This window comes from Molothrus ater, chromosome 2 (assembly GCF_012460135.2).
Source record: "Molothrus ater isolate BHLD 08-10-18 breed brown headed cowbird chromosome 2, BPBGC_Mater_1.1, whole genome shotgun sequence".
In the NCBI taxonomy this organism is placed as follows: Eukaryota; Metazoa; Chordata; class Aves; order Passeriformes; family Icteridae; genus Molothrus; species Molothrus ater.
The window spans coordinates 74087376-74110629 of NC_050479.2; the positions used below are offsets into that span (position 1 = coordinate 74087376).

General features: G+C 41.8%; 1 protein-coding gene across 1 annotated transcript; it reads left to right on the forward strand.

The window, feature by feature from the left end:
• The first annotated feature begins 1607 nt into the window (after positions 1-1607).
• SLC35F2 (solute carrier family 35 member F2) lies at positions 1608-22605 on the forward strand. Its single transcript, XM_036392471.1, has 8 exons — positions 1608-2126; positions 8139-8314; positions 8845-8972; positions 14040-14199; positions 15688-15844; positions 16632-16684; positions 17378-17532; positions 21236-22605. The coding sequence occupies exons 1-8, from the start codon at positions 1984-1986 to the stop codon at positions 21446-21448; spliced, it is 1185 nt and encodes a 394-aa protein (XP_036248364.1). The 5' UTR covers positions 1608-1983; the 3' UTR covers positions 21449-22605.
• The last annotated feature ends 649 nt before the right edge of the window (positions 22606-23254 follow it).

Below are 23254 nucleotides of genomic sequence, written 5' to 3' on the forward strand. Positions count from 1 at the left end.
ATAATTAATTTTTAAAGAATTCAGTAAATGTACTGCTAAAAATTCTTAGTCAAAAAGGAGAAATATACCTACCTGTTAGTCTAGGCCTCCAAGTTAATTTGCAATGAACTTAGTCCCCAAAGTTTAACAGATGGCACTTAAACAGTTGTTGCTGGGTTTTTTTGTTTGTTAGTGTTGTTAAAATTTAAATTAAAAAGAGATCAAACTTTATTTTCTTTCATATTTTTAGAATTCATAGATACCCCTCTGGTACTGCAATCTTTCTGCAACTGAGCAGTCGAGGGCAAAGCTCTGGCCTGGCAGTGTCTTTTGGTGTGAGGCTGCTGCAGCCTACTTGTAGCAAGGAATTCCAAGAGCTGAGCTTAAGTGCAGTCAAAGAGCACCAAAGACAAGATTCCCCATCTCTGCAAAACTGGCAGCAGATTGCAGACTAGGATGAATTAAATGTGAAGATAAGAGGACCACAGCTGTTGAAGTCAGATATGACTAAATACACAGGGTCCGATAAGTCCATTTCTTTTAAACTTTGTGTTAGTTTAGGTTGTGAAGAATCAGGACCAGCATGACCAGATTCATAACTATCATAACACTGAGACTAATCTTGGCAGACTGATTTCTTGCAGGAGTCAGAGCAGGACTTTTATTGGGTTAGGAATTCAAAATTTAAATACCAGTAAACTATTCTGTTATACAAATAAATGAAAAATACATAAAAACTCAGTTTAATAAATAGGTATGTATGCTATAAATATAGAAGTATATTTATTAATGCTTTTAAAGCATGTAATTATACAGCTTTTTTTTCATAATGACCTTTAACATTACACCTCACAGAGTCAAAGAGGGTATTTGGGGTCCTCTCCCATATAGCCAATACCTTACTGGTTATTTGAGCCTGGGCCCTTGGGGAAAGGGGAGACTAAGATTCACCTTCATTAATGACAGGTACATGGAAATGTAAAGATAACCTGAAAATGGCACAGTAATGCCTCTTTGACTCCTAAATCTAATCCTATGAGGATGAATTTGAGGAGTAGCATAAATAAACACAATCTGACTGAAAGAACTATGACAGAGAAAAACGTCTGAAAAAAATGTTATGGTGTTGGGGGGAGAAAGATTAGATTGTGGTGCTCTGCGGGGAAAAGCTGAAGGTAGAGACCAACAGTGTCTTGTGGCAGAAAATCCTTTCTGCCGGCTTAGCGAGGACAGTGATAAATATTTGCCCCAATGAGGGCCGAAGGTTGCTCTTCCTGGAGACACCTTCGGGGTTCAATTCCATCACTTACAGAGCATCATCAGAAGTACTGTTAAGAAACCCACCAAAGTATGCAAAATGTCACCAGGTTCTCCAGGTGAGTTACCCTGAGATGTAGGTGAAGACAAACAGGATGCGGAAAAACCCAGAGGCATGGGAAAGAAGCAGCAAAGTGGGAGTTCAAACGTTAGAAGACCCGAGGCTGCGCAGAAAGCTGCGAGAAGTTGAACTCGAAGCGTACACAGTAACTGTTACTCCTGTACCGGCGGATGCGCCTGAACTGCCCGCACAGCGCCCGGCTGCTGCTGCTGCCAGGCTCCCGCGTGCCCTGGGGCTCGCTGCCTGCGCAGGGGCTGGGGGCAGAGTAGGGACCCGCACCGGGGCACCGGGCTGGACTGCTGCCGGGGGGCCCCGCGGGAGAGCGGGAAGAACACCAGCGTGGCGTTGGCGCTGCTAAAGCTCCCCACCTACAGCCAGCGGTTGAAGGAAACTGCAGGGCCGGAGAGGAGAAGCAACATCAGGAGAGCTCCGACCACCCGTGACCCTCCCGGGGGCGGCCCCTCGGCGGGCACAAAGCCGAGCTCGGCCGCTCTCCGGGGAGCAGAGTGCCGCTGTCCCGGTGCTGCTGCTCATCCCTTCCTTCCGCCGGGTGCCGCCTTCGCAGCGCCCGCCCTCCATCGCTCCCTGCCCGCTGCCGGCGGGCGCGGGGCCGGGGCAGCCGCGCCATGGAGCAGGCGGCCGCTGCTGCCGGGGCACCGCGGCCCGAGTCTGCCGCTCCTGCTGCTGATGCTGCCGAGCCATCGCCCGGGGCCGCCGCCTCCTCTCCGCGCCGGCTGCTGGCGCTGCTCGGGGCCAAGCTCTGCACCTGGTGAGTCCCCGGCCTCCACGTGGAACGCGCGGCGCCGGCCTCCCCGCCCGCCGGCTTCCGGGCCGCCCGCCGGAGCGGGGGAAGGACGGGAGGAGAGGGGAAGCGTCCGTGCCGCTCTCGGCGCTTCGGCGGGCGGCGCGGTTGGGATGCGGAGGCCGCTCTGCGCCGCCGGGAGCAGCCGCCGGGAGCCTGGGCCGGAGCGGCCGCCGCGGTGCGGGCCCGCGGTTACGGCCGGGGCTGCGCGGGGCTGAGCAGAGCCCGGAGCCTTCGGCCGGCCCGGCACCGGGGAGCCCGGGGGAGCTCTGGCCGCTGCCTCCGGAGCGGGTGCTCTGATGCTGGGGCTGCTCCGGGAGCGCCTCCGAGCTGCAGCCTGCGGATGCTGCTGGGCGAGAGCGCTCGGGCTCGCCTCGGCTGAGCGCGGAACTAGCGAGTGACGTCTTGACTCTGTTGAAGTAGGACTGTGCTCTCACACATAAACACATGCATTTGTATTTTTTGTTCTTCTGTTTTCCGTTTTTTTCCCTGCACTTTATCTGTTTTGTAGTTCTCGATCATTATGAAGGACAGGTCATGGGGGATAGCAAAGGTAATAGAACAAAATAACTGAGATGAAATGTGGAGTCCAGAAAGACCAATATCCCCACTTCCTCCTTCCGTAAATCAGCTTGGGATAGAGACTCGTTCAGGTATATCTCTTGAAATATGAGCACTAGTTAAGCATGGAAAACTTGTGGAAAAATACCTGCCAAGCTGTACAGACAAGCTGGTACTTCAGAAGCACTACCTTCATGAGAGCAGGACTGCATCCTCAGACTTCTAGACCATCCATTTACAGCTTCACTTTCCCTCTAGGGGGGGAAAACAGTCCCTGTTTAAAAGGCTTTTTTTGAGCTATAAGTTTGGTCACCAATAGTTATCGCGTAGGATTTGTCAGCCAAGGATGTGCTGGCTTTCCTGCCAGCCTCGTGCTCATAAACTGTAGTCTGGCTGCTGGACTATGAGATGGTGTATGCTGGCCCAGAAGAGCCTTATTGCAATGAACAAAGTCTCATCTTCTCTGTTGGTTATAAGTTTTTCTCTTTTCACTCCTCATGCCTGTGAGGAGAGAACCAAAAGGCAAGACAGAAACGTGTTGACTTGTTCAGTAACCTCACCTATGCCATTAGTTTTGCCAACGGCTACACTAAGGGAGTCTATGGAAGGTATTTGAAAGAAAATCAATAGCTTTCACTGAATTTTAAGAAGTGTTGTCTGAGATACTGAATTGATATTTTTTCTTATTTTTTTCCTCCAGGTGACAGCAGGCTCAGCCACTTCAGTTTTGTTTGAGGCCTTTCTGAGTCGTAGGAAGGTTTAATAGTTGTATGTAATAAACTAGGCTGGGTCTGGGTTTTGTTGTGGGGTTTTTTTTTCTGCTTTTTTTTGGTTTTTTGAGTAGAACCATTAGAAAATATATTTCTGATGCTTTTCTATTTTTTACTTTTTACTTTGCAAATTAAATTGACGTCAGTTTCAAAGCAGAACATGGAAAAGCTAACTTCTGATGATGTTAGTTCTTGAAAATATATTCTGTTCTTCTTAGTTAATTACTAATTATGTTGCAATATGGTTTGGTCTGAACCTGCATTTTCCCTTAACCACTAGCATGAAAAAGTAAGATCATTGAAATTAAAAGGTCACTTCCTCCCCTGTTTAGGAAGGGTTCAGTAGTTAAAGCTAACTGCAAGTACACGCTGTACGTGAACAGTGTTGCCAGGCTTTGCCATGTCAGTATTAGATTGGTGGCAGAATTAAAATGAATATTTGATTAGCTGTATTTTTTATAAGTTAAAAATTCACATTAAAATTACAGGATTTAGTAAACTAATTGGCAGTAAAATTGTTAACTATGGTCTTACTAAATTTCCTTAAACTTCCTCCTATATCAATTGTACTTTAGTATCTTGGTGTATTTTTTATTCTGCATTTCACATGGAGCTAAGGAAAGCCAGCCTGAGTTTCTCATGATGTTGAGAGCTGCACATTGTTCAGTGTACACTTTAGACCAATTTGTGGCAAACTTTCATGCTCTAAAAAGTCCCAAAATGTCTTCAGTTTTGCTCAAAGCCATAGATACAGCTAGCTAAGATAGGGTGGCTGAAGGGAGGGGGGAAGGGAGGACTAATCTTAGTAGCTCTCTACCAAGCATTAAAAGCCAACAATAACCCACCCCACCCAGCTATGAAATGAAAGGCCTTTTCAGAACACTTACCTTGCATCATCTGAGACTCCAAAGTGAATTCGTCTTTTCCAGTGCATTAAGAAAAAAAAAAAAGCTGAGAGGATTAAGTTCTGGCATGGAAAAGTTAATAATTAATATATTTCAAAATCTGATCAATTATTAATAAGAAAGTCCCTGTCATCGATACTCATATCAATAACAAATTGAATGGAAACTTGTGTCTTTAAATCATTTTTCTCAGAAGAAATTGTCATGCAAAATGCAAACAGTAGGATTTAAAGTTTGCTCTCAAGTTTAGAGAGGATCAAACATATTTTTTAAGATATGCTATGAGCCCAGTGCATCATGCCAGGAGCATGGTGATGTCATCTCAATTTGAAGAAATTATTTTTCATGCTTTGGCAAATGGTATGAGGGAAACCATTGCTGCTTCCTGCTGAGGCTTCCACCTGGCACTGGGGAGCAGTCAGGGCAAGAGGCTGTTACCTTACACACAGCTGAGAAAGCTGCCAGGTATGGAGCATTTTGGGATTCACAGAAGACGTTTTTTGAGGGCAGTTTTCCACTAAAGACTAAGTCTTTCTGTGTGTTTTTTGATGTTAACATTTTGAATCTGTTCAGGCAAGAAAAAAATTCCTTGAATTAAAATAGACAAAAATAGAGAAGGGCATGAGGTGTGATGAACCCTGCTTGCTTTGTCAGACGCCTTTGTTATGTAGTACTGCCAAGACATATTTTAACTAAATAGCAATGATTGCTAGGGCAGTAACCACAAAGCAAACAGTTCTGGAGGTTCTGGACCTGCCTCCGTTCTCAAATGCAGAAATGCAAGGAGATAATTCCTTAGGTACTTTGAACTGGGGAAATTTGGTCATTAGAAAAGCTGAGGATTAGTTTAGTGGAGTTGCTCCACTGCAAGAGGGCAGATGGGTCTGTCTTGTTTTCAGTAAATGATGGTTGGAGCAGCTCAATTGTTAACAAATTTGAGTGGCAGCAGGTTTTCCCCATTTTATCCTCTCACTGGAACATGATTGCTACCCAGTATGCCAGAGGGCTGCACGTAGAGTCCAGGCCTTTGCTGTAGAGAAGGTGCTGTAGCTCAGGAGGAGCAAAGTTGCCCCTTGCAACTCATATCCTAGACAAAAATGTTTAAAGCCCTACCACACTGAAGTCCATGTTAAATGAGCCTCCTTAAACAAGCTTGTGGGGTGGTATTGCCTGTGCTTCTGCCCTTCTCTGTGGCAACACCCAGCAGGTGGCTGGAGGGGAGAGGTGGAGATTATGTCCAGATCAGGGCTTCTGCCAGCCAAGGCAGCTTTGACCTCTCCTGGTAGCATATGGACAAGTGCAGTTCATTCTGTGCAGCACACAGGCTTTGCTCCAGTAAAACTGCAGCAGTTTTGCCCAGTCATGCCTCTGTTCATGTCTGATCCTGACCTATACACTCTCTTCCCAGCTAGTACAAGTGCCGGGTGAGTTTAGTCTAATAAACTGCTAAAGGCCTGCTGTGTTACTTGAGTGCTGCTGGTGAAGAAGAAACATTTTTCTGCTAGTTTGGGGCAAGAGGCTTTATTTGAATAATAAAAAGTACATGTGTATTTTTTTAAATGCTTGAAAACACGTTTTTGTATGCTGTTCGCCACAGTGTATCTTCCTTTGAATTTCAGTGGGTCTTCTGTCACTTTACCTTCTGCAAAGGAGCCAGAGTTTGCAGAGCTGGCAAACGGCAAGCTGGAATCCTCATCCATGCCTGCTTGAAATTTTAGCTAACTTACATCACATTTGTTCTAATGGCAATGATTAAATTCTTTACGTGACTATAAAAAGATATTTCTGCATCAGCCAAAATAATTAGCCAAAATGTGTCTGAGTTGTTCACTAAATAGCATAGACCAGAATATAAAGAAATTAAAAAGAAATCAGGTAAAATATAACAGAAGTGAGGTTGCTTCAATTTTTTCTCCTGCTGTTTTTAATGAAAACCACCCACCACACCCACCATATGTATTTTAGAGATCTGTTTAGAAATGAGAATGTTTTTCTTTCACACACCATTAAGAGTTACTCAGATGAGACTGGACAGTACTTTACAAGATTGTCACATAATATATAATACTTAAGAGTGTGAATGTGCACCATTCCTGGGATTGGCAAGGCAAGCTGTAGCAAACATGGGATTCAAATCTCTTGGAAGTACAATGTGGCTGGACTTTGTAGAGATTTGCTGTCTCATCAGAATGGACTTGGAGAGAAAAATGTGCCCAGCAGCATTTTCGAAGTCAGAAGAGCTTGGTGTCAGGCTGAATTGAAAACAGGATTCGTGCAGGTGCATTGGAGTCTGTGCAAGGAAGATGCCTCCCTTCCAAAAGGAGGGATTGATTGCATGATTGTGGTCAGGTTTAGCACTGTCAAACACACCCTTCTAATTTCCTGGCAGCTGGATTGTGCAGCACAGCAGAGTGAGCTGGTACTTACTGTGTTGGGGTCACCCACCTTGGGAAAACAGGCAGTGATACTCTCAGGTGCTGTACCTGACACGTGGGTGTCCTGCCAGAAGTCAGCGTGGAGAGATGTGGGCACAGGGTAGGTGCAGAATCCTAATGAGGTCCTTTCTTCCCTTGCTTGATTAATTTGAGTGGAGACAAATTTTTTGGTTGTGCTGACAGTTAAATTGTCATCAGGAGTCTTCAGAGTAAACAGATTAAATGTGAACTTAGCAGACCTGTACAGACAGCACAGGGCTGAGCTCCTGTCACTGTGTATTGTGCCATGTGCAGAGACTTGGGGTGGTAAAAATTAGCATAGCTCCACTGGCAGGAGAAAGAGCAAGCCAGAAAAACCCCATAGAGTTACATGCCCCTGTTTGTCTTGGAGCATCTGGAATAGGTCATCTTACATTAAGTGAAGAATTGCTACTAAAAGAGCATGAGCATTTTTTTCCTCTTTTTTGTCCCTGCTGGCTGTGGGTGGGACTTGAGCTGTAAATGCAAACATGATCTTACCCAAAATGCATTCTTAACTCCATCCTCAGCTGCAGCAGAACATGATGTAATAGAACTGAAAAAATCCACAATAAGTATTAATTATAATAATTCTTACTATAAGACAGATTTATTTTATGGTGAGAACAAGCAATCACTGGAATGACCTCTGCAGGATGTTGTGGAGTCCCCATCACTGGAGGTTTGCAAGATGCAGCTGGACAGGGTGCTAAATAGTCTCCTCAAGGCTCCCTTTCCCAGGAAGGTTTGGACCAGATGATCTTTCAAGAGCCTTCCAAACTGAACTGTTATTTGGTTTTATCATTAATACTTTTGTGTTCCACTGCTCATCTTAAGGTCTCAGCTCACTAAAACTCAGGTCTCAGACGAGCCTGAAAGTAGTTGTGCTTTATCTCCTTGTTGTAGATCTTTGTTGATCAGTCAGGGTGGAATTCAGTGGAGACAAAGGATTTAACTCAAAACTTGCTTAATAAGAATAGGACCTGCTATTGGGTAGAGCCTGCCCAGGTGACCTGTTTGAAGATCTTTGCGAGTAACTGCAGTCTCCATGGCTGGTGGTTTGAGCTGGCCTCACTTCTCACATGGCTGTCCTGAGGTCAGACTAAACCTTCTGTGTACACAAAACCCTGCTTACCTGTAGGTAACAGGACAACATTGGTAGGGAGTAGGAAAAAAGAAAAAAAGTGTCAGTCTAAAAAAAAGTCATTTTTCCTGTAAAACTAGAAAATATTTTATTAGAAACGTGAATGTTTAATTCTAAGCTTACTGTTTTGTCTTTTATGTTCACAGGCATATTTGGAAAACTGTAATTCTGGGCCAGATGCTCTCCTTGTTTATCTGTGGGACTGCTGTTACAAGCCAGTACCTGGCAGACAAATTCCATGTGAATACTCCAATGTTGCAAAGTTTCATCAACTATAGTTTGCTGCTTCTGGTTTATACAACAATGCTGGTATTTAAGACTGGTATGTGAAATACAGGATGGGAGATTATCGTTCATCTTTTTTTTTCTCTCTACATTTTCCTTTCAGAATTCGAAAATTAAGACCTCAATACTCCTACTAGTTTTTGAAGTTCCTGCTTTATAGCAACAGATGGAAGTTAATTTCACAGGTTAAATGTGCATTTAATTTGATGTAATGTCATATCTGTTTAGAGTTTTGTGCTCTGTGGTTTGAAATCATATGTTATATTAGGAAAAATAAGTTTTGTTTTAACAGGCTTTGTTACCAGAGGCTATTTAGTATTCCTCCTATTATTATTAATTTACTCTTTAGACAACTCTAGTCTTGCTGTGTTTTGTTTCATGTAGAAGAATTTCTGTGCTTTTCAGCATTTGCATTGTCTCCTCCCAGGCTGTGTTTCCTGTTATTGTATCTTAAGTAGGGACAGGCAAAGTCAATCTTGGTATTATTTATGCTTCTAAAAAGCAAAATTCCTGTGCAATGTTTGGTTGGAAAGAAATACATATTGATTGCTGCTTTCTTCTAAACAGGCAGTGACAGTCTCTGTCAGATTTTGAAGCAGAGGTGGTGGAAATATATTATTGTGGGACTGGCTGATGTTGAAGCCAATTACACGATTGTAAAAGCCTACCAATACACAAACCTCACAAGTGTGCAGGTAAGGACCAATCTCTCTTTTTGAGCTGTTGCTTTTATTACAGTTTTGGACTGGTTTCTAAAATGAGATTCATAGGACAGACATGGAAGCTATTTAAGCCTGAAAAGAACTTTCCAGCATCTATTTTCTCTCTGCAGTACAGGGAAGAGCATCCTGTATCATGAATAACCTTTCCAGGAAGCAGAGAAGATTGGCTGGTAGAGCTGTGCCAGCTCTTGAGTTGAACCCTAATTATTTTGATAAAAGCACTTCTAAGAGTTTGCTGACAGCCACTCAGTTTTTTCTCCTGACACAAAATAAAGATTTATGACCACATTCAGTCACTCAGTGCAGGTTCTTGCTGATGACAGTGAGGTGGATCTTTTGCCTACTCCTAGAAGCTACAGGAGGCATTGTGAGATGCAACCCCACCTGTGAGACACACTGAATGTGGTGTTGCTGCCCATACAGGGGGGTACCAGCCTTGTGGCTTTTGAATGTGGCAGTTCAGGGCCCTCTCTGAAAGAGGTGGAAGGAAGTTCAGCATAAATAAAGTAATAGTAGACATCCTCTCCAACACCAGTGCTTGATTCTGCATTGCTGCTTTAGGATAAATATTGTGTTCTGAAAATGCTCTGTAAACAGAAGGGCTAAAGCTGGGGTTTCTTTGTCACACTGCGCAGACAAAAGCTGCTGGAAGAGTCAGTGCTTTCCTCCTTCAGTCTCCTGAGCTTGCAGGGACAGTTTCCTTGAACAAACTAACTCAGAACACTGAGCAAAGTGGGAGTAAACCCTGCCTTTGGCTGTACTGTTAGTGAGCTGTGTCAGGCCCAAGTTAACTCACTGTGTGAGTGTGGAGTAGGGAGTGTGTCCATGTTGTGCCAGTTCATGCCTGCTGTTACCAGTGGTGGGGATTGGTGGCTGGGGTCATGGCCCCACGTACCTGAATAAAAAAAAATAGTAACATGAAGACTTGGTTGTTAGCTGGAAAGGAGTCAGTGTTTTACAGAGTCAAAGTAATAGGGGTTAATGTTTAAGAGAATTACCTGTAAAGCAATAAACTCCTGCAGTCTGGGCTCCCTTTAGAGAATTGCAGTAAATTTTCATTGCACTACTGAAGATCGATTGTGTCTCTTGGGTTGTTTTGTCACATTTCTACTTCATACTTATGTGTTATGACTCATTAGGTCTTTAATCTCCTTACAAATAATGCCTAAGAAATCAAAGTTTTAAGAGTGACTTGTTTCAGTCTCAAGATTAAGTTAAGCTGGTAAGTTAGACACTGTTTGACCTTATAGTTTACAGCTGAAGAAGCCAGGACTTTGATCCAAGTTCTCAGAAATAGTAAAGCTATTCCCATGATTTCTTTCATAGAAATTAAGAAAGAATATATATATATATATAATAGATTGTCCTGTCCAAAAAGCTCAAGCTTTTTCTAAGCCTTTTTCACTTTTGGTAACCTTGCGACTGATCAGTTCAGTAATTGCAATTTTTTTGCAATTGCCCTGAGGTTTCTTGCACATTCTCTGAAGTCGCCAGTTTCTCTCCATTGTCAGAAATGAGATACAGTGAAAAAAAAACATACAGCAGAAGCCTGTGATTTGTTCTAGTGCAAGGCATTTTCTTTTTGTTTTTGGCAAGCGATTTTGCAGCTACATCAGTACCTGTGGTTCAGTGCACCCAGCCTGATGGCCTGTCTGCAGTACTGACTGTGAGTGGATTCCCAGGGACCATAAAAACAACACAGGGGTTTATGGCACCTTCCCAAAAGCAGTGTAATCATTGTTAAAATGCTGTCTGGCTGGAGCTTCACTCACCACCATGAAACATAGCTTCAAAGATAAATTTTTTTCAGCTCAGCAAGGAACTTCCATGTATTTTCTCACACACGCACACACAAGCAGAACTGGTTTCCCTTGAGTTCTCAAATACCAGCATTTTACAGGAGTGGTTTGGAGATTTTTAGGGTGATAACAGTGGGATGACAGCTCTCGTTTCTTGGTAAATACAGACAAAGACTTTGGTCCACAACTGAACTGTTTGGCTGTGGCTGAGGCAGTGCCAGGCTACTCCTTGCTGCCAGCGTCCTTTTTTCCCTATGGCAGGACTTGACTGTGCTGCAGTTTGACCGCCTGTTATGGCATGGAGCTGAATTGGGAGAGGTTGAAATTGGATATCAGAAAAAGGTTCTTCCCCCAGAGGGTGGTTGGGCACTGGAACAGGCTGCTAAGGGAAGTGGTCACAGCACCAAGCCTGACAGAGTTCGAGAAGCATTTGGACAACAGGCACATGGTGGGACTCTTGTGGTGTCCTGTGCATGGCCAGGAATTGGACTTAAAGATTCTGATAGGTCCGTTCAACTCAGGATATTCTGTGATAACAATTATGTGATTTGTATCAAAAAATTATTAACAATTATGTGATTTATATCAAAAAACAAGCAGTATAGCTGTGGTTTGATGTTTTTAACGTGTTATTGGGCACATTTACCTTTTGCTCTGTAGATAATTCAGACAGAAATGTTTTTCAGGCAACTATTGACAGATTGTCAGCTGATGGAAGAGTTCCAGCCTCAGTAGGAGAAAATAAAGGATGAACCCCTGGGGCTCAGCTGGAGGCTACCCTTGGGGAGCCTTGTGGGGAATGAGCAGGATGAGCAGTTGAGCATTCTTGCTTACAAAGCTGTCCGAAGCTGGCAATTATAAGCAAACCAATGACCTCCAACTGTCTATGATAATTTATTAACCATTATATTAAAACGTCTTTTAATAATTTACCCTACTTTTAAAACCTCCTATAAACATTGTGGCCAAAGCGTGCCTTGAGTCAAAACATTTGTAAATCAAATCACCAGGTTATCTGATTCCCTCTCCCCCCCTTGTTAAAAATAAAATACAGGCTAGAATTGAATAGAGAGTTTGAAGAGGCTGTACTGGAAATAGTAGTCAGCACCACAGTACTGCTGTAAATGTTGTAAAACCTCAATAAATAAACTTTATTTTTTAATTGGTTCCATTGACACAATTTATTGTGGTATTACATCTGCTTTGCACTTCTTTGATCTTGATCCTGTACAGAAGAGCTCTGTAATGTACTAGATGAAGGGAAGGTAAGATCCAGTAGATGGAAATCTGATTTCATCTGTCTGTAATTGAGGGTAATTGTCTCCTGGAACAGATTACCAGAGTGTGTTCTTCATCATTTGGTGCCTCTGTGCCCTGGCTGCAAGTCCTCTAACCATGGTGCTGTGGTTCTCCAGTGTGTTCTTGGTCTGGATGCAGCAATTCCCCATCTTGCATTACTGAAGGAGCTTCTGGCTCATTATGTACTACTCTCATATCCTAATTAAGATGTTTTTTAAAGGGTTTCTACTTTTTCTGTTTAGGTTGAAAAATTGTTTGGAGGTTGGAAGGCTACATGCTAACATCTCAGTTAATGGGAGTGAAAGCTTACTTATTAGTAGAAGAGTTATGTCTATTTTTACCCCTCTGGTAGATATACCACCAGAGGGGTAAAAATCTTGCTTTCTAATGCTTGTAGTCTTTCTTGTTGTTTGATACTAGTCAAAACAATCAAATTTGAAGGAAATTTTAGAGGTTTTCACAAGTCTAGACTAAAGGTGAGATAGAGAACAAGACCTGTGACAAGATAGAAGGTCACAGTGTGATATTTTCCATGGTGTAAAGTTGTATTGAAATACTTGGTATCACATACTGAGACTTAGGTAGTTGTAATGTCTCATAATATGGCCTGAAGAAGTACTTTTACACTTCATAGACTTTACAAACTGGACAAGCTGGAGGCAATCCAAGGAGCAAAGACAAATAGATGGAAGGATTAGAGGCACTGTTAGGATTTAATCTTTAATAGCTGCTCTTAGCACTATGCTTCTAAGACTTTACTATGTATAGTTATGAATAAGTAGAACCAGACTTATCATCAAAACGTTAACAAGTTTGGTTGAAGCCCTTGGGGAAATGGCACAGCACAGAAGTTAACTGCAGTGGTGCACTGAGGCAGGCAGAGTCTGGAAATAAACATTAAGAACTAAGAGCTCTTGTCATGATTGCAGGGATTATACCCCACTCCTACTGATCTGGATATTTTGTTGGGGCTTCAAGAGGCCAGGTTTTAAGGGTTGACATTTGAGAGTAATTTCTCATGAATCTTTGGGAAGTTGACTGTATGTTCTGCTGTAGGCTGTTCCCTTATGTGGCACTCTAATGAGACAGGTCAGGAAATACACCTTTTCTTTCCTTTCACAAATTCAGAAACAAAACCTATTTTGTTGAATTAAACATTAAACCAATTATGATTAGCACAGTGGTATTGATGGTATTTGATTATTTTAGAACAATATGCCCATCTTATGCTGCAGTGTATCTTCTTCTGTATTAAGTACACAGCTAAGTCTTGCTGCTTCCTGTCCTAAAGGGGAATAGGTAGAAGATCCTTGGAAGTGTCCAAGGCCAGGTTGGAGTGGTTGAGTGGAAGGTGTCCCTACCCATGGCAGGAGGGTTGGAACTAGATGAACTTTAAGATCTCTTCCAATCCAAGCAGTTCTGTGATTCTATGGGTGGGTCTAACAGCAAAGCAAAGATACATAGAAACTTATACAGAAAAAATAAAGAAAGGAAAGATAAGGCAGAGCATCAAACCCAAAGCTCCAGGGTCAAGTCCTTGTCACAGTCACATCAATGTAAAATTAGATTACTTGTACCCATCAATAGTTCCATATTTTTGCTTTGTGTACATGGAGCCCCGGGGAGCAATGCTGTTTCAGAGCAGCACCTTAGCATTTGTTTGTGAAGCTGCGAAGATTGATTAGATCCATCATTTAGAAGAGTTTCTAAATCAGTGCTTTCCTACCAAGAGATAGTGGACCCCTGTTCCAGCTCCTCCTTCACTTGCAAAATGCTTTTAATGGTGAAATATGGGTCTCATCCCTCTCTTCTACTGGGGCTGCTTTGCAGGTTTCCTTAACATCTGATGATTGGAAGGAAGATCCTGTGCATTTGTTTTCAGGATGTTGCAGTCCAGATTTGGGGTGGGTTTCTAACTCAAACAATTTTTCTGTACGCACAGCTCCTGGACTGTTTTGGGATTCCCATGCTGATGGCTTTGTCCTGGTTCCTTCTCCGAGCAAGATACAAGCTGATACATTTTGTTGCTGTTGCCATCTGTTTGCTGGGTGTGGCAACAATGGTGGGTGCAGACATTTTGGCAGGGAGGGAGGAAGGTGAAGGTAAGGAGTCCTTTATTGTGGGGGGGGAAGAGCAAAGAGATGGTTCCTGCTGTGGACAGGAACTTGTAAAGCAGAAATAGTAGCAGATACAGTTCTGTTTTAAAAGAGAAGATATTGCTGTTTTTATTTCTTGTCTGGGAAGAGGAGATGTTGATTTTATGGGGAGCTGTGGAATTTCTTTGCTTGTATGTTTGGAAACTTCTACCACCTTAAAAAAAAACCCACTTGTGTTAAGTTTAAACTTTGCTGCTGTTCATTAGACAGTGTGATAAAAAGTCTCATTCCCTAAAGCTTGGTCACTTTGACTGTCATGAGAGATGGTTTAATAGAAGAAGTGGCCTATGCCTGCAAACCTTGTCTTGTTTATACAGTATCAACCTGCTGGCAGCCAGACTTTTCTGATTTGCAATTCTCTCTGGGTACAAGTAACACATAAAAAGTTGCTCACCGCAGCTGACTTCTCCTGGGACCTCTGTGAGGGAGGTTGGGCTCTGGGGCCAGGAGCCCGCAGGGTGCAGATAAGGACAGGTCTTGTCTTCTCTGTGACAGATGCCTAAATCAACCCCTATCATAGCAATCTTATTTGGAATAAGAATTTTGAATTTTCAGAGCCACAGGCTATGAGAGAAGGTAAATTTCAGGGCATTGCCTTCATCAGGCAGCATGGAGATAAGAATGTGTGCTGTTATTTTGGGGTCTTACTGTAGGTAAGACAGGACAAACTGAAGTTCAGCTTTACTGCTATGTGGTACAAGTATCTTGGAGGGAGAAGAATATTCCCCTGAGACATTAGGAAGTTGTGCTTTATTTGCTGACTTGGGGATCCTTACTGCTGCTTACCCTCATATTTTAGACATATTTTCTTAGTGATTGCTTAGGGAAGGAAATTTTAAACCAATCGAAGGATTTGAACAGCAGTGATCCTCTTGCTATTTAGCTGAAGCACAGACATTAAATGGTGAGTGATGGTAGCACAGGGAGTCCCATTTGCAGTATAAATACATTGCAGCAGGACACACGGTACCACCCCTCTGCAGTGCCCACTTAGGACATGTCCTAAACCTGAAGCTGAGTCCAGGTCACTCCAAAATCAATAGGCTGATTTTAGCAAGCCCTGAATCAGGCCTTACTGCGAAAGTGGGGACAATATTCCTGAAATGCAGAGAGCATCTCTAACTGGGATTGCTCAATTCCTTGCAGGGCCTGAGGTCAGCAGAAATAGGATTGGATCAGATGATACAGCAGGGTCTTGGCTGGGATGAGATGTAAATCTGGGTTTAGCTCACTCCACACTGCAGGGTGAGGTGAGCAGGCAGCAGAGTCTGTGCTCAGACACTCCTCTGCACACACAGGAAGGGCTTCCTTCCCCCTTCCCCTGGAATGAGCTAGGAAGATAGAGATGTTCAAGATAAATTTGCTTGCTTTTTTAAGGAAAGTTAAAAAGTATTTGTGGCATTACCCTTATTGTGGATTAATATTTCTGTACAGGTAGTGACGTGGTGATTGGAGATGTCTTAGTGCTTCTTGCTGCTTCTTTGTATGCCATTTCTAATGTGGGTGAGGAATACATTGTGAAAAATCTGAGCAGAGTGGAGTTTCTAGGAATGGTGGGCTTGTTTGGGACTATTATCAGCGGTCTACAGCTGTAAGGATCTAATATTTATTTTAAAACTAATTAAGAATATACTACAGATGATTGCTTGTATACCCTGAAATGATGTTATTAAATTCTTTGTTGCATCCGTATGTGGCCTGTATGGGAGTCCTTCCACTTGAATTGATTTTTGTTGCTGATCAGCATCTGTTTTATATCCTTTTTATTTGCATTACTCCTATTGCAGCAGTTCTAAAGCTAAACTCCTGCAGTTGAACACATAGGATACTTGGCTGTATTTTTTATTTTGTTGATGTTTGGGAGGACACTCAGTATGCTGAGGACTGTTCATAGGACTGTATTTCTTAAAGAATTTTCTCTGTGGAAAAGATTAGGAGATAATTGTTAGCAGGAGATCTTCCATAATAAACTCAAGTTTAAAATGAAGCCATGTATACTCTTACAAATAACCACATTTGAGTAACAGCCCAGATGCACTTTAGTCTGTCTAATGAATTATATAGTCCTCATTTCTCATCATTATAGTTAATAATTTCCTCAAATGGTATATCAAATAAAACTGAATTGCTGAAGGATTAAAACGCCTGTGAAGAAGGCATAAAAATTAAATAACAGTGCTCTTGACTTTCAGGCACTTTAATTTTTATGTCTTTTTTCATGCTTGTTAGATGTTTGAGCTAGTGTCATTCAGTAAAATTTGAAACAAAAAAATGAATGGCTTATAGATGAAAAGTTTCTTATATATTTGGTAATTAAATTCTCTATTTTAGTATGATTTTTTCCTTTTTACTATATTATATCTTTTCTCTAACTCTAGAGCCATTGTGGAACATAAAGAGATAATGAAAATTCAGTGGAACTGGAAAATTGGTATGTGTATGACAAAATAATGTGCATGTTACAGAACACTGGAAAATTATAATCATTTAGACTTTGAATGGTGGGGCTTTTCTTTCTCTGAATTACAAGCAGCATGAATACTGTATTTCACAAGTTTATTTTCTTCAAACTTTGCAGCTCAGCAAAGAGAGAGGGTCTGCAGGATTGAACATTAAAACAGGTTTTGCATTTTACATAGTACTTGAAATATTTTTTCAAAATAAATTGAAACAAGTAAAAAATGAAACCTGTTTAATTACTGACATGTTTGTTGTTGAAACATCACAAGAACACTCTTCTGTTGTCCTTCCTAAATGAAGTACAGGAAAAATTTGACACATTTTGACCTGAACAGAACTAAATGTTATCAAGAAGCGTGGCTCTAAATTTCTTCAGTCAGCTCTTATGTTATGTAGGAATGAACAAGAACTTTCTTGTATATATACATCTACATCTATATATATATATACATCTTGTATATATACATATATATATATCTTCTATACTTTCTTGAAGGTAGAGTTATTCTTGCAATATAAGATAGTCCTTCATGCTTCTCTTGCATGTCCATTCCCATATCTTTTAGGAGATAGAAATGCATAGTTTTAAGGCATCTGAAGGATATCAGTGCTCTATAAAATCATGTTCTGTGCCTGAGGTGTAAGGTGTCACCTTGTTTTGCAGCACTACTGTTCACAGCCTTTGCCCTGTGCATGTTTGGGCTGTACAGCTTCATGCCAGTTGTGATTAAAGTTAGCAGCGCAACCTCCGTCAACCTGGCAATTCTGACTTCAGATCTCTACAGTCTCTTCCTTGGGCTTTACCTGTTTTTTTACAAGGTGAGTACATTCATTCCTCCACTTTCACATTCCTTCAGTTATGTTTCTACTCCAAAATTATGAATGAAGTGTAATGTTCTTAAAAGCCCCAGAACAGCTGTTTGCACCTGCACATTTCTGCAGTTTTTGTCATTCATTGTTGGCAGGTGTCAGTCAGGAGGAGTCATGTCAGTTAATGGCAGAGCCTTGCACCATTAGCCAGAGAGCCACTTTCAAACCATTTCACACTTGAAGGGATAAGTTAAGAGACAGTAAATAATTTCCTGAGGTGTAACAATAATAGAGTTCCCACTGAAAGCCCTTTGTGGAATTCTATGTTAGATCTGGTTCATTACTCCCAAGTGTCAAAGGAGAGGGTTTGAATCTCCCTTTCCTGAAAGGCATTTGGTGTCTGGAAGAGGACTGGTTTGATTTTCAGAAAATAATACTTTCTTTCAGAAGTTTAATCTGTTCATTACTAACATTTTGCGATGAGAATCAAGCTCTCTTAGGGCTGCTGCTAAGGAGAAACGAAAGGATCTGAAAAAATACAGATAAATATATTATTCTCTACACTCTCCAAAAGGCAGTTACTTCTATTGTGCTCTAAAATATTTTTGGCAGGGTCTACTCAAGCTAAATGACAGTGCTGAAAGGATTTCATTCCACCCTCCACTTTCAATCCAGAATCACTTGTGAGAACCTAGTTCATTAAAGTAATTGGAGTAATTGAGTCAGCAACTCAGTGACTGGAAGGGCTTGTGAGAGTGAGAAGCTTGTGAACTTTGCTTAGGAGCTTAATTTGTATTATTCCATGTGGTTGCTTTCTCTTCAGCCAGAAGCTTTTAGGTCAGATTTGTTTTCTGAAAATGAAGGCAGAGCTGAGTCTGGTAATGGTAGGGTCTGACAGCAGCTAGATTTTCCTTTTCAAGAGTCTCTTAGCTCAGTTTTCCTCCCTGTTTTGGGTTCCAGACTTTGCTCCAAACTACAAAGCATCTATTAAAAATGAATACAGGAAGCAAAGCATACTTATGGTCTAACAATTAAATCCTTTCTGAGTCACTTCCAAATGTGGATTTTGGCACCCAGATAGCTTAACTCAAGAAGTGATTATAAATTTATATTCATTATAGTGAATAGGAAGAAGAGCTTTGGAAGGGATATATTAAATTTTTATTTTTCGCGTTTTTAGCTTATTTTGGGAAGAGGTTTTTCTGGGAGCAGGTCATCTCATAATTTCTAACAGTGAGGTAATCTGGTACCAAAAGGAGAAATGAACAGATGAAGACTTTGAGATCATGTTGAGAGAACTTCAGATATTTATTGAAACAGGAACTTGGATCTGGGATTAGAAACAATGAAGTAACAAAAAGGGGAGCAATAGTAATGCCACATCTTTAGTGATCAGAGGATCTGAGATAAGTTATTATCTCATCTGTTATCTGAGATAACCATGAACTGAGAGCCTAATTTTGACATGGCTCTTAGCAGTAGAAAATCTTATTGCCAAGTTAACCATATAGCTTCTTTACCTATGGGGCAAAGGAACCAAGTAGGATGTTTGCTGGATTAATAAGCACTCTGGATACAGGAATCTAAAAACAAAAAATACAGGAAATTATTATTCCCTATTAATTAGTATTCCCCATTATCAGATGATGTTCACAAAAGGCAGCTGGAGGCTTGGCTGGGCTGTAGAGTGGAGAGAGCCATGGAGAGCTCTGAATTGCCAAGGTCTGAGCCTGCTCTGAAACAAACAAACAGAAGAACCACAGTCAGTGGCTGCAGCAGAAACCAGGCCCAGGAATTGATGAAGTTTTGATATGTGCACAGTGTTTTGCTAATGCAGTTAACTTTTTGGCCCCAGCCTTGTCTGTTTCAAGTGAAATGTGAATTTTTCATGCTGGCTTTGAACTCTTTTTTATTTTTTCCTTTTACTCCATAATGAATCCTTGCTGTGCTTGCTAATGAACTCATTATATAGATACCTGTAATCCCTCAGGAGATGTTGAGAAAGATCTCATGCATTAGCTGTATAAAGCACTGTAGAAGGAAGTATACATTACAGACACTAGATGGAGATACAGTCCTCCAGTAACATTTAAAGTACTCTCTAGGCTCAGCAGTGGGAATGAGGATATCAGCTGCACAAGGTATGACTGAAATCAGTGTCTGAAACAATCAAGTTGTTGCAATATTTGAAATTAAAAAAAAAAGAAAGAAAGAAAAAACCACCAAGTTCTCCTCAAAAGGGGAAAAAAAAAAGAGTGTAGGTCTGATAGGGCAGCATGGGTGATGTTCACCTGTGTCAATAAATGTAAAAGTACAGGCAGGACTTGAGTCACAGCTACACTGTGACAGCTTTGGCACCCTGCCTTGGTGACTGTATCTACTCCTGGAGGAATTGACTCATCAGGATCAGAGACACTTCCAGCCTTGTGGGCACTGTGCTGTGAGGGATCTGCAGTTCCAACAGTTCCAGTTCCTGCAGTTCCTGTGACTGCCCAGCCACAGGTCCTTGTACATAGGCACATGCTCACTCAGGGCCTTGGGCTGGAGAATTTGTGCAGGTGGTTGGATACAGCCCCAGGCTCTGCCCATTTGCTGGGAACAGGTCAGTGGGAGGTGTGACCATGGGTGATCCTGCTGCCTCTTTCAGTCTGCTTTTTTTTTTGTGTGCTGCCATCCAAGAGTTTCCAAGCCAAGTGACTGCCAGCTAGGAATTGCAGTGCCTAAATTCTAGATGCCTTAGTCTTTTTTGGAGGAGGGTCCACTGTCTAGGTCCTACCATTAATTTCATCCTGATAAACTAGAACATATTTTTCAAGCATGTCTAAGGAAGCTAAGGAAGTTAGAGGATATTGATAGAGGTGTGTAGGATATGCTGGTCCTTCCTCCTAGTATTTAATCAGTGTGGTTTGACAAAATATGGAGGATTTTAATAAACCTTCTGAAAAATGTTCCTTTCTGTGGATAACTTCAACACCTGGTATTATTGAATTTGGTGTTATAAAGTATTTGTCTTTCTGTCAAGGTGGATGAATCTTGGCAATTACTGGAATTTTAACAGGCAAGTGAACAACAGAGTGTCTGATGTACCTCTGCAATTTGTACTCTTTAGCTCTCACTACTCTTCACAGCTTGCAAATGCCAATCTTGGAAAAGGAGCCCCAGCCTCTGTCCCCTCAAGGACCTGTTGGGTGTAAAGAGCAAACTGGTTTTGATCCAGCAATAACACTCATCTAGCCCTGCAGATGGCTAGAGATCTGTGCAGAGAACTAACCTGGTGGCTTGCAATAGCACGGAGATTTATCTTGGCCAGAACTTGAAATACTTGCATATGCCTGATCAGAATTCTCATAGGGGTAGAGTGTTTCAGTATTCCTGTGAGTAAACAGCTTTCATTCAGTATGTCTGTGTTTACACCCATTTGTTCTCTCTGTTAAGATTCTTGCATGTAGACCCAAGGAAACTCCCTGTCCAACAGTCTTGAGAACGAAGTGCAGAGAAAATCAGTCAGTGGCCCAAGTCTTTGAGTAAATAGAGCTGTTGAATTCTGGTTTTCAGACCTGAATCCAGCTAAATGGTGATAATCCTCATTAAAATAATTTTTACAAGGAAGGGTAGCTTTCACATTATTGAAACAAGGCAACGTTGTGTTCTTACATGCGGCATGTTCTTACATCAGGCGAGACTTAATGCATCTCTTTTTCTCCTCTGCCAGTTTTCAGGTCTCTACATCGTGTCCTTTGTTATCATCATGGTGGGCTTCACGTTGTACTGCGCCGCTCCCACGGCAGAGCCCACGGCCGTGCCGCAGCCTGGCCACGCCGGCCTGGACAACGCGGCCCTGAAGCTGGAGGAGAACGACGGCGAAAGCCCAGCCGTGGCTGTGCAGTTCTCCAGGGGAGAAACTGTGGTGCTCAGCACCAATTAAAGGAATGGCAGCACTTCAAAACAGAGATTTTTTTTTTAATTGCCAAATTTCCCTCAAATATTAATCCAGAGAACTGTCCTACTGCCAAGGCACATGTCATACTGTGCTGGGTTTAATGCACTTGATAGACTTTTAAGGCCAGATCCTCAATCAGTGAAACTGTATTGATTTGCCCTTGCAGAAAATCTGGCCTTTAGATGAAGACAGATTAGTATTTATGTGGAGTCTCTGGAAAGTGAGAGACTGTTATTTTTAAATGCTTAATTAACTTAACAACAAATGCTTGGGGAAAAAAACTAAGCCAAAGCAAGCTCCCAGGTCACTTAATGGGGAACAAATATGTTTTATATTGCATTAGGGACCTAATTCTGCATGATGCTGTCTGAGAGCTTCATGATTTCCACCCCTTGGTGCAAGGGTGCCCTCAGACAGCATCTTGCAAAAGCTGCTCAGCTTCTCCCAGGACCTGGTTCAGCAAGCCACGGTATATTCACACACCTTCTACGTGCCAGTGGACTTCTTTCCTCTGGAAGGAAGGATGGAAGGATTTGCCAGTGGAAGGATTGGCTGCCTATATTCCACCCAAATGTTCGTCTCTTCATATTGCTGCAGTCCCTGTCACCACTGGGGCTGCAATTTGTATTTTATTTTGAATTTTGCTAGTATGGGAAGTTTGAGTATGTGTTTTTATAATTCTTCCTGTTTCTCTCTGTGGCCTTTTGTTTGGTGCATTCCTATTAGCTGTGGGGGAGGCAAAGGCAGGCTCTTCCTCTCTTCAGTAGAACTGAAAGTGGGTTTTTTTCTGGATGAGGTTTTAACAGAAGTTCACTTCTCAGTGAATTTCTCCCTGAAATGGGACACATTTCTGCTGAAAGAGTTGTAATAAAATTGGCATTTCTTCAAAAAATTGAATCAACGAAGCCAACTCTCATGGCAACAATAATGACATAATATCCAAAAGGGTAGGTGCTTCCAGTAGATACACTAGCAATTTTCATACCCCTCTTTATATTTACAATAAATGGCGAAAAAATACAAGGCTGCAGTTTTAAGATCGGTAAAACCATACTGGGGTTTTGTTTTATTTTATATTTTGTACAAGCCTTAAGAGCTCAGGTGTATGAAGTAAAAAAAGAATAAAGTATTCAGCAGCTGGACACTTGGTCTTGGTTTGCTTATTTTTTAAGCTAGGATTTCTTACTGCTCAAAATTGTTTTCATTAATTTTGCCAACTAAATAAACCTTTTACTGGCTAAACTTTGCTCTAGAAGGAAATACGACATTTTCTGAAGATACTGGTGATCAAATGACACTGAGTGGGTTTGTGCTTCTGGTGTAGTTTATTCAAGCAATATTTTCCTGGAAAAATCTTACCTGATTGTTATTTACAAAAGGAAAACAAAGGTTCAACAAATACTACAGCAACAGTTGTTGCTTTTTCACTGTGTCATTCATGCACAGAAGTGTGAACAGGTGCTGTTTTATGGAAAGCATTTGGGTCCTCTCTCATGTAGAATGCTCTTTTTGAGGGGGGACGGTATTTATTTTATAAAATTATGTGGTAGTAACATCAGAACACAGATCAGTGTAACATAATGTAGATTTTATCAGAAAGAGCATAGGAGTATGTATTGGCTCAGGCTTTGGCCGGTCTTCAAAACACGGGATCATCTTGTGGTGTGGTGAGAGTGCTCAGGCAGCAGCTCATCTTCTGGCATATAGACCACTGAAATACCAAAATTGTGTAAAACATGGCTTGGATGTTTTAAAATCCACAGCCTGGAGTTTTTCTTCCAAGGCTTTTAA

Bases quoted from the DNA above. Each gene is read 5' to 3' on its own strand.
- SLC35F2 (XM_036392471.1), top strand. From the start codon at position 1,984: ATGGAGCAGGCGGCCGCTGCTGCCGGGGCACCGCGGCCCGAGTCTGCC. The intron at 2,127-8,138 runs GTGAGTCCCCGG...TTATGTTCACAG, and splicing joins GGGGCCAAGCTCTGCACCTG to GCATATTTGGAAAACTGTAA. The intron at 16,685-17,377 runs GTATGTGTATGA...CTTGTTTTGCAG, and splicing joins TCAGTGGAACTGGAAAATTG to CACTACTGTTCACAGCCTTT.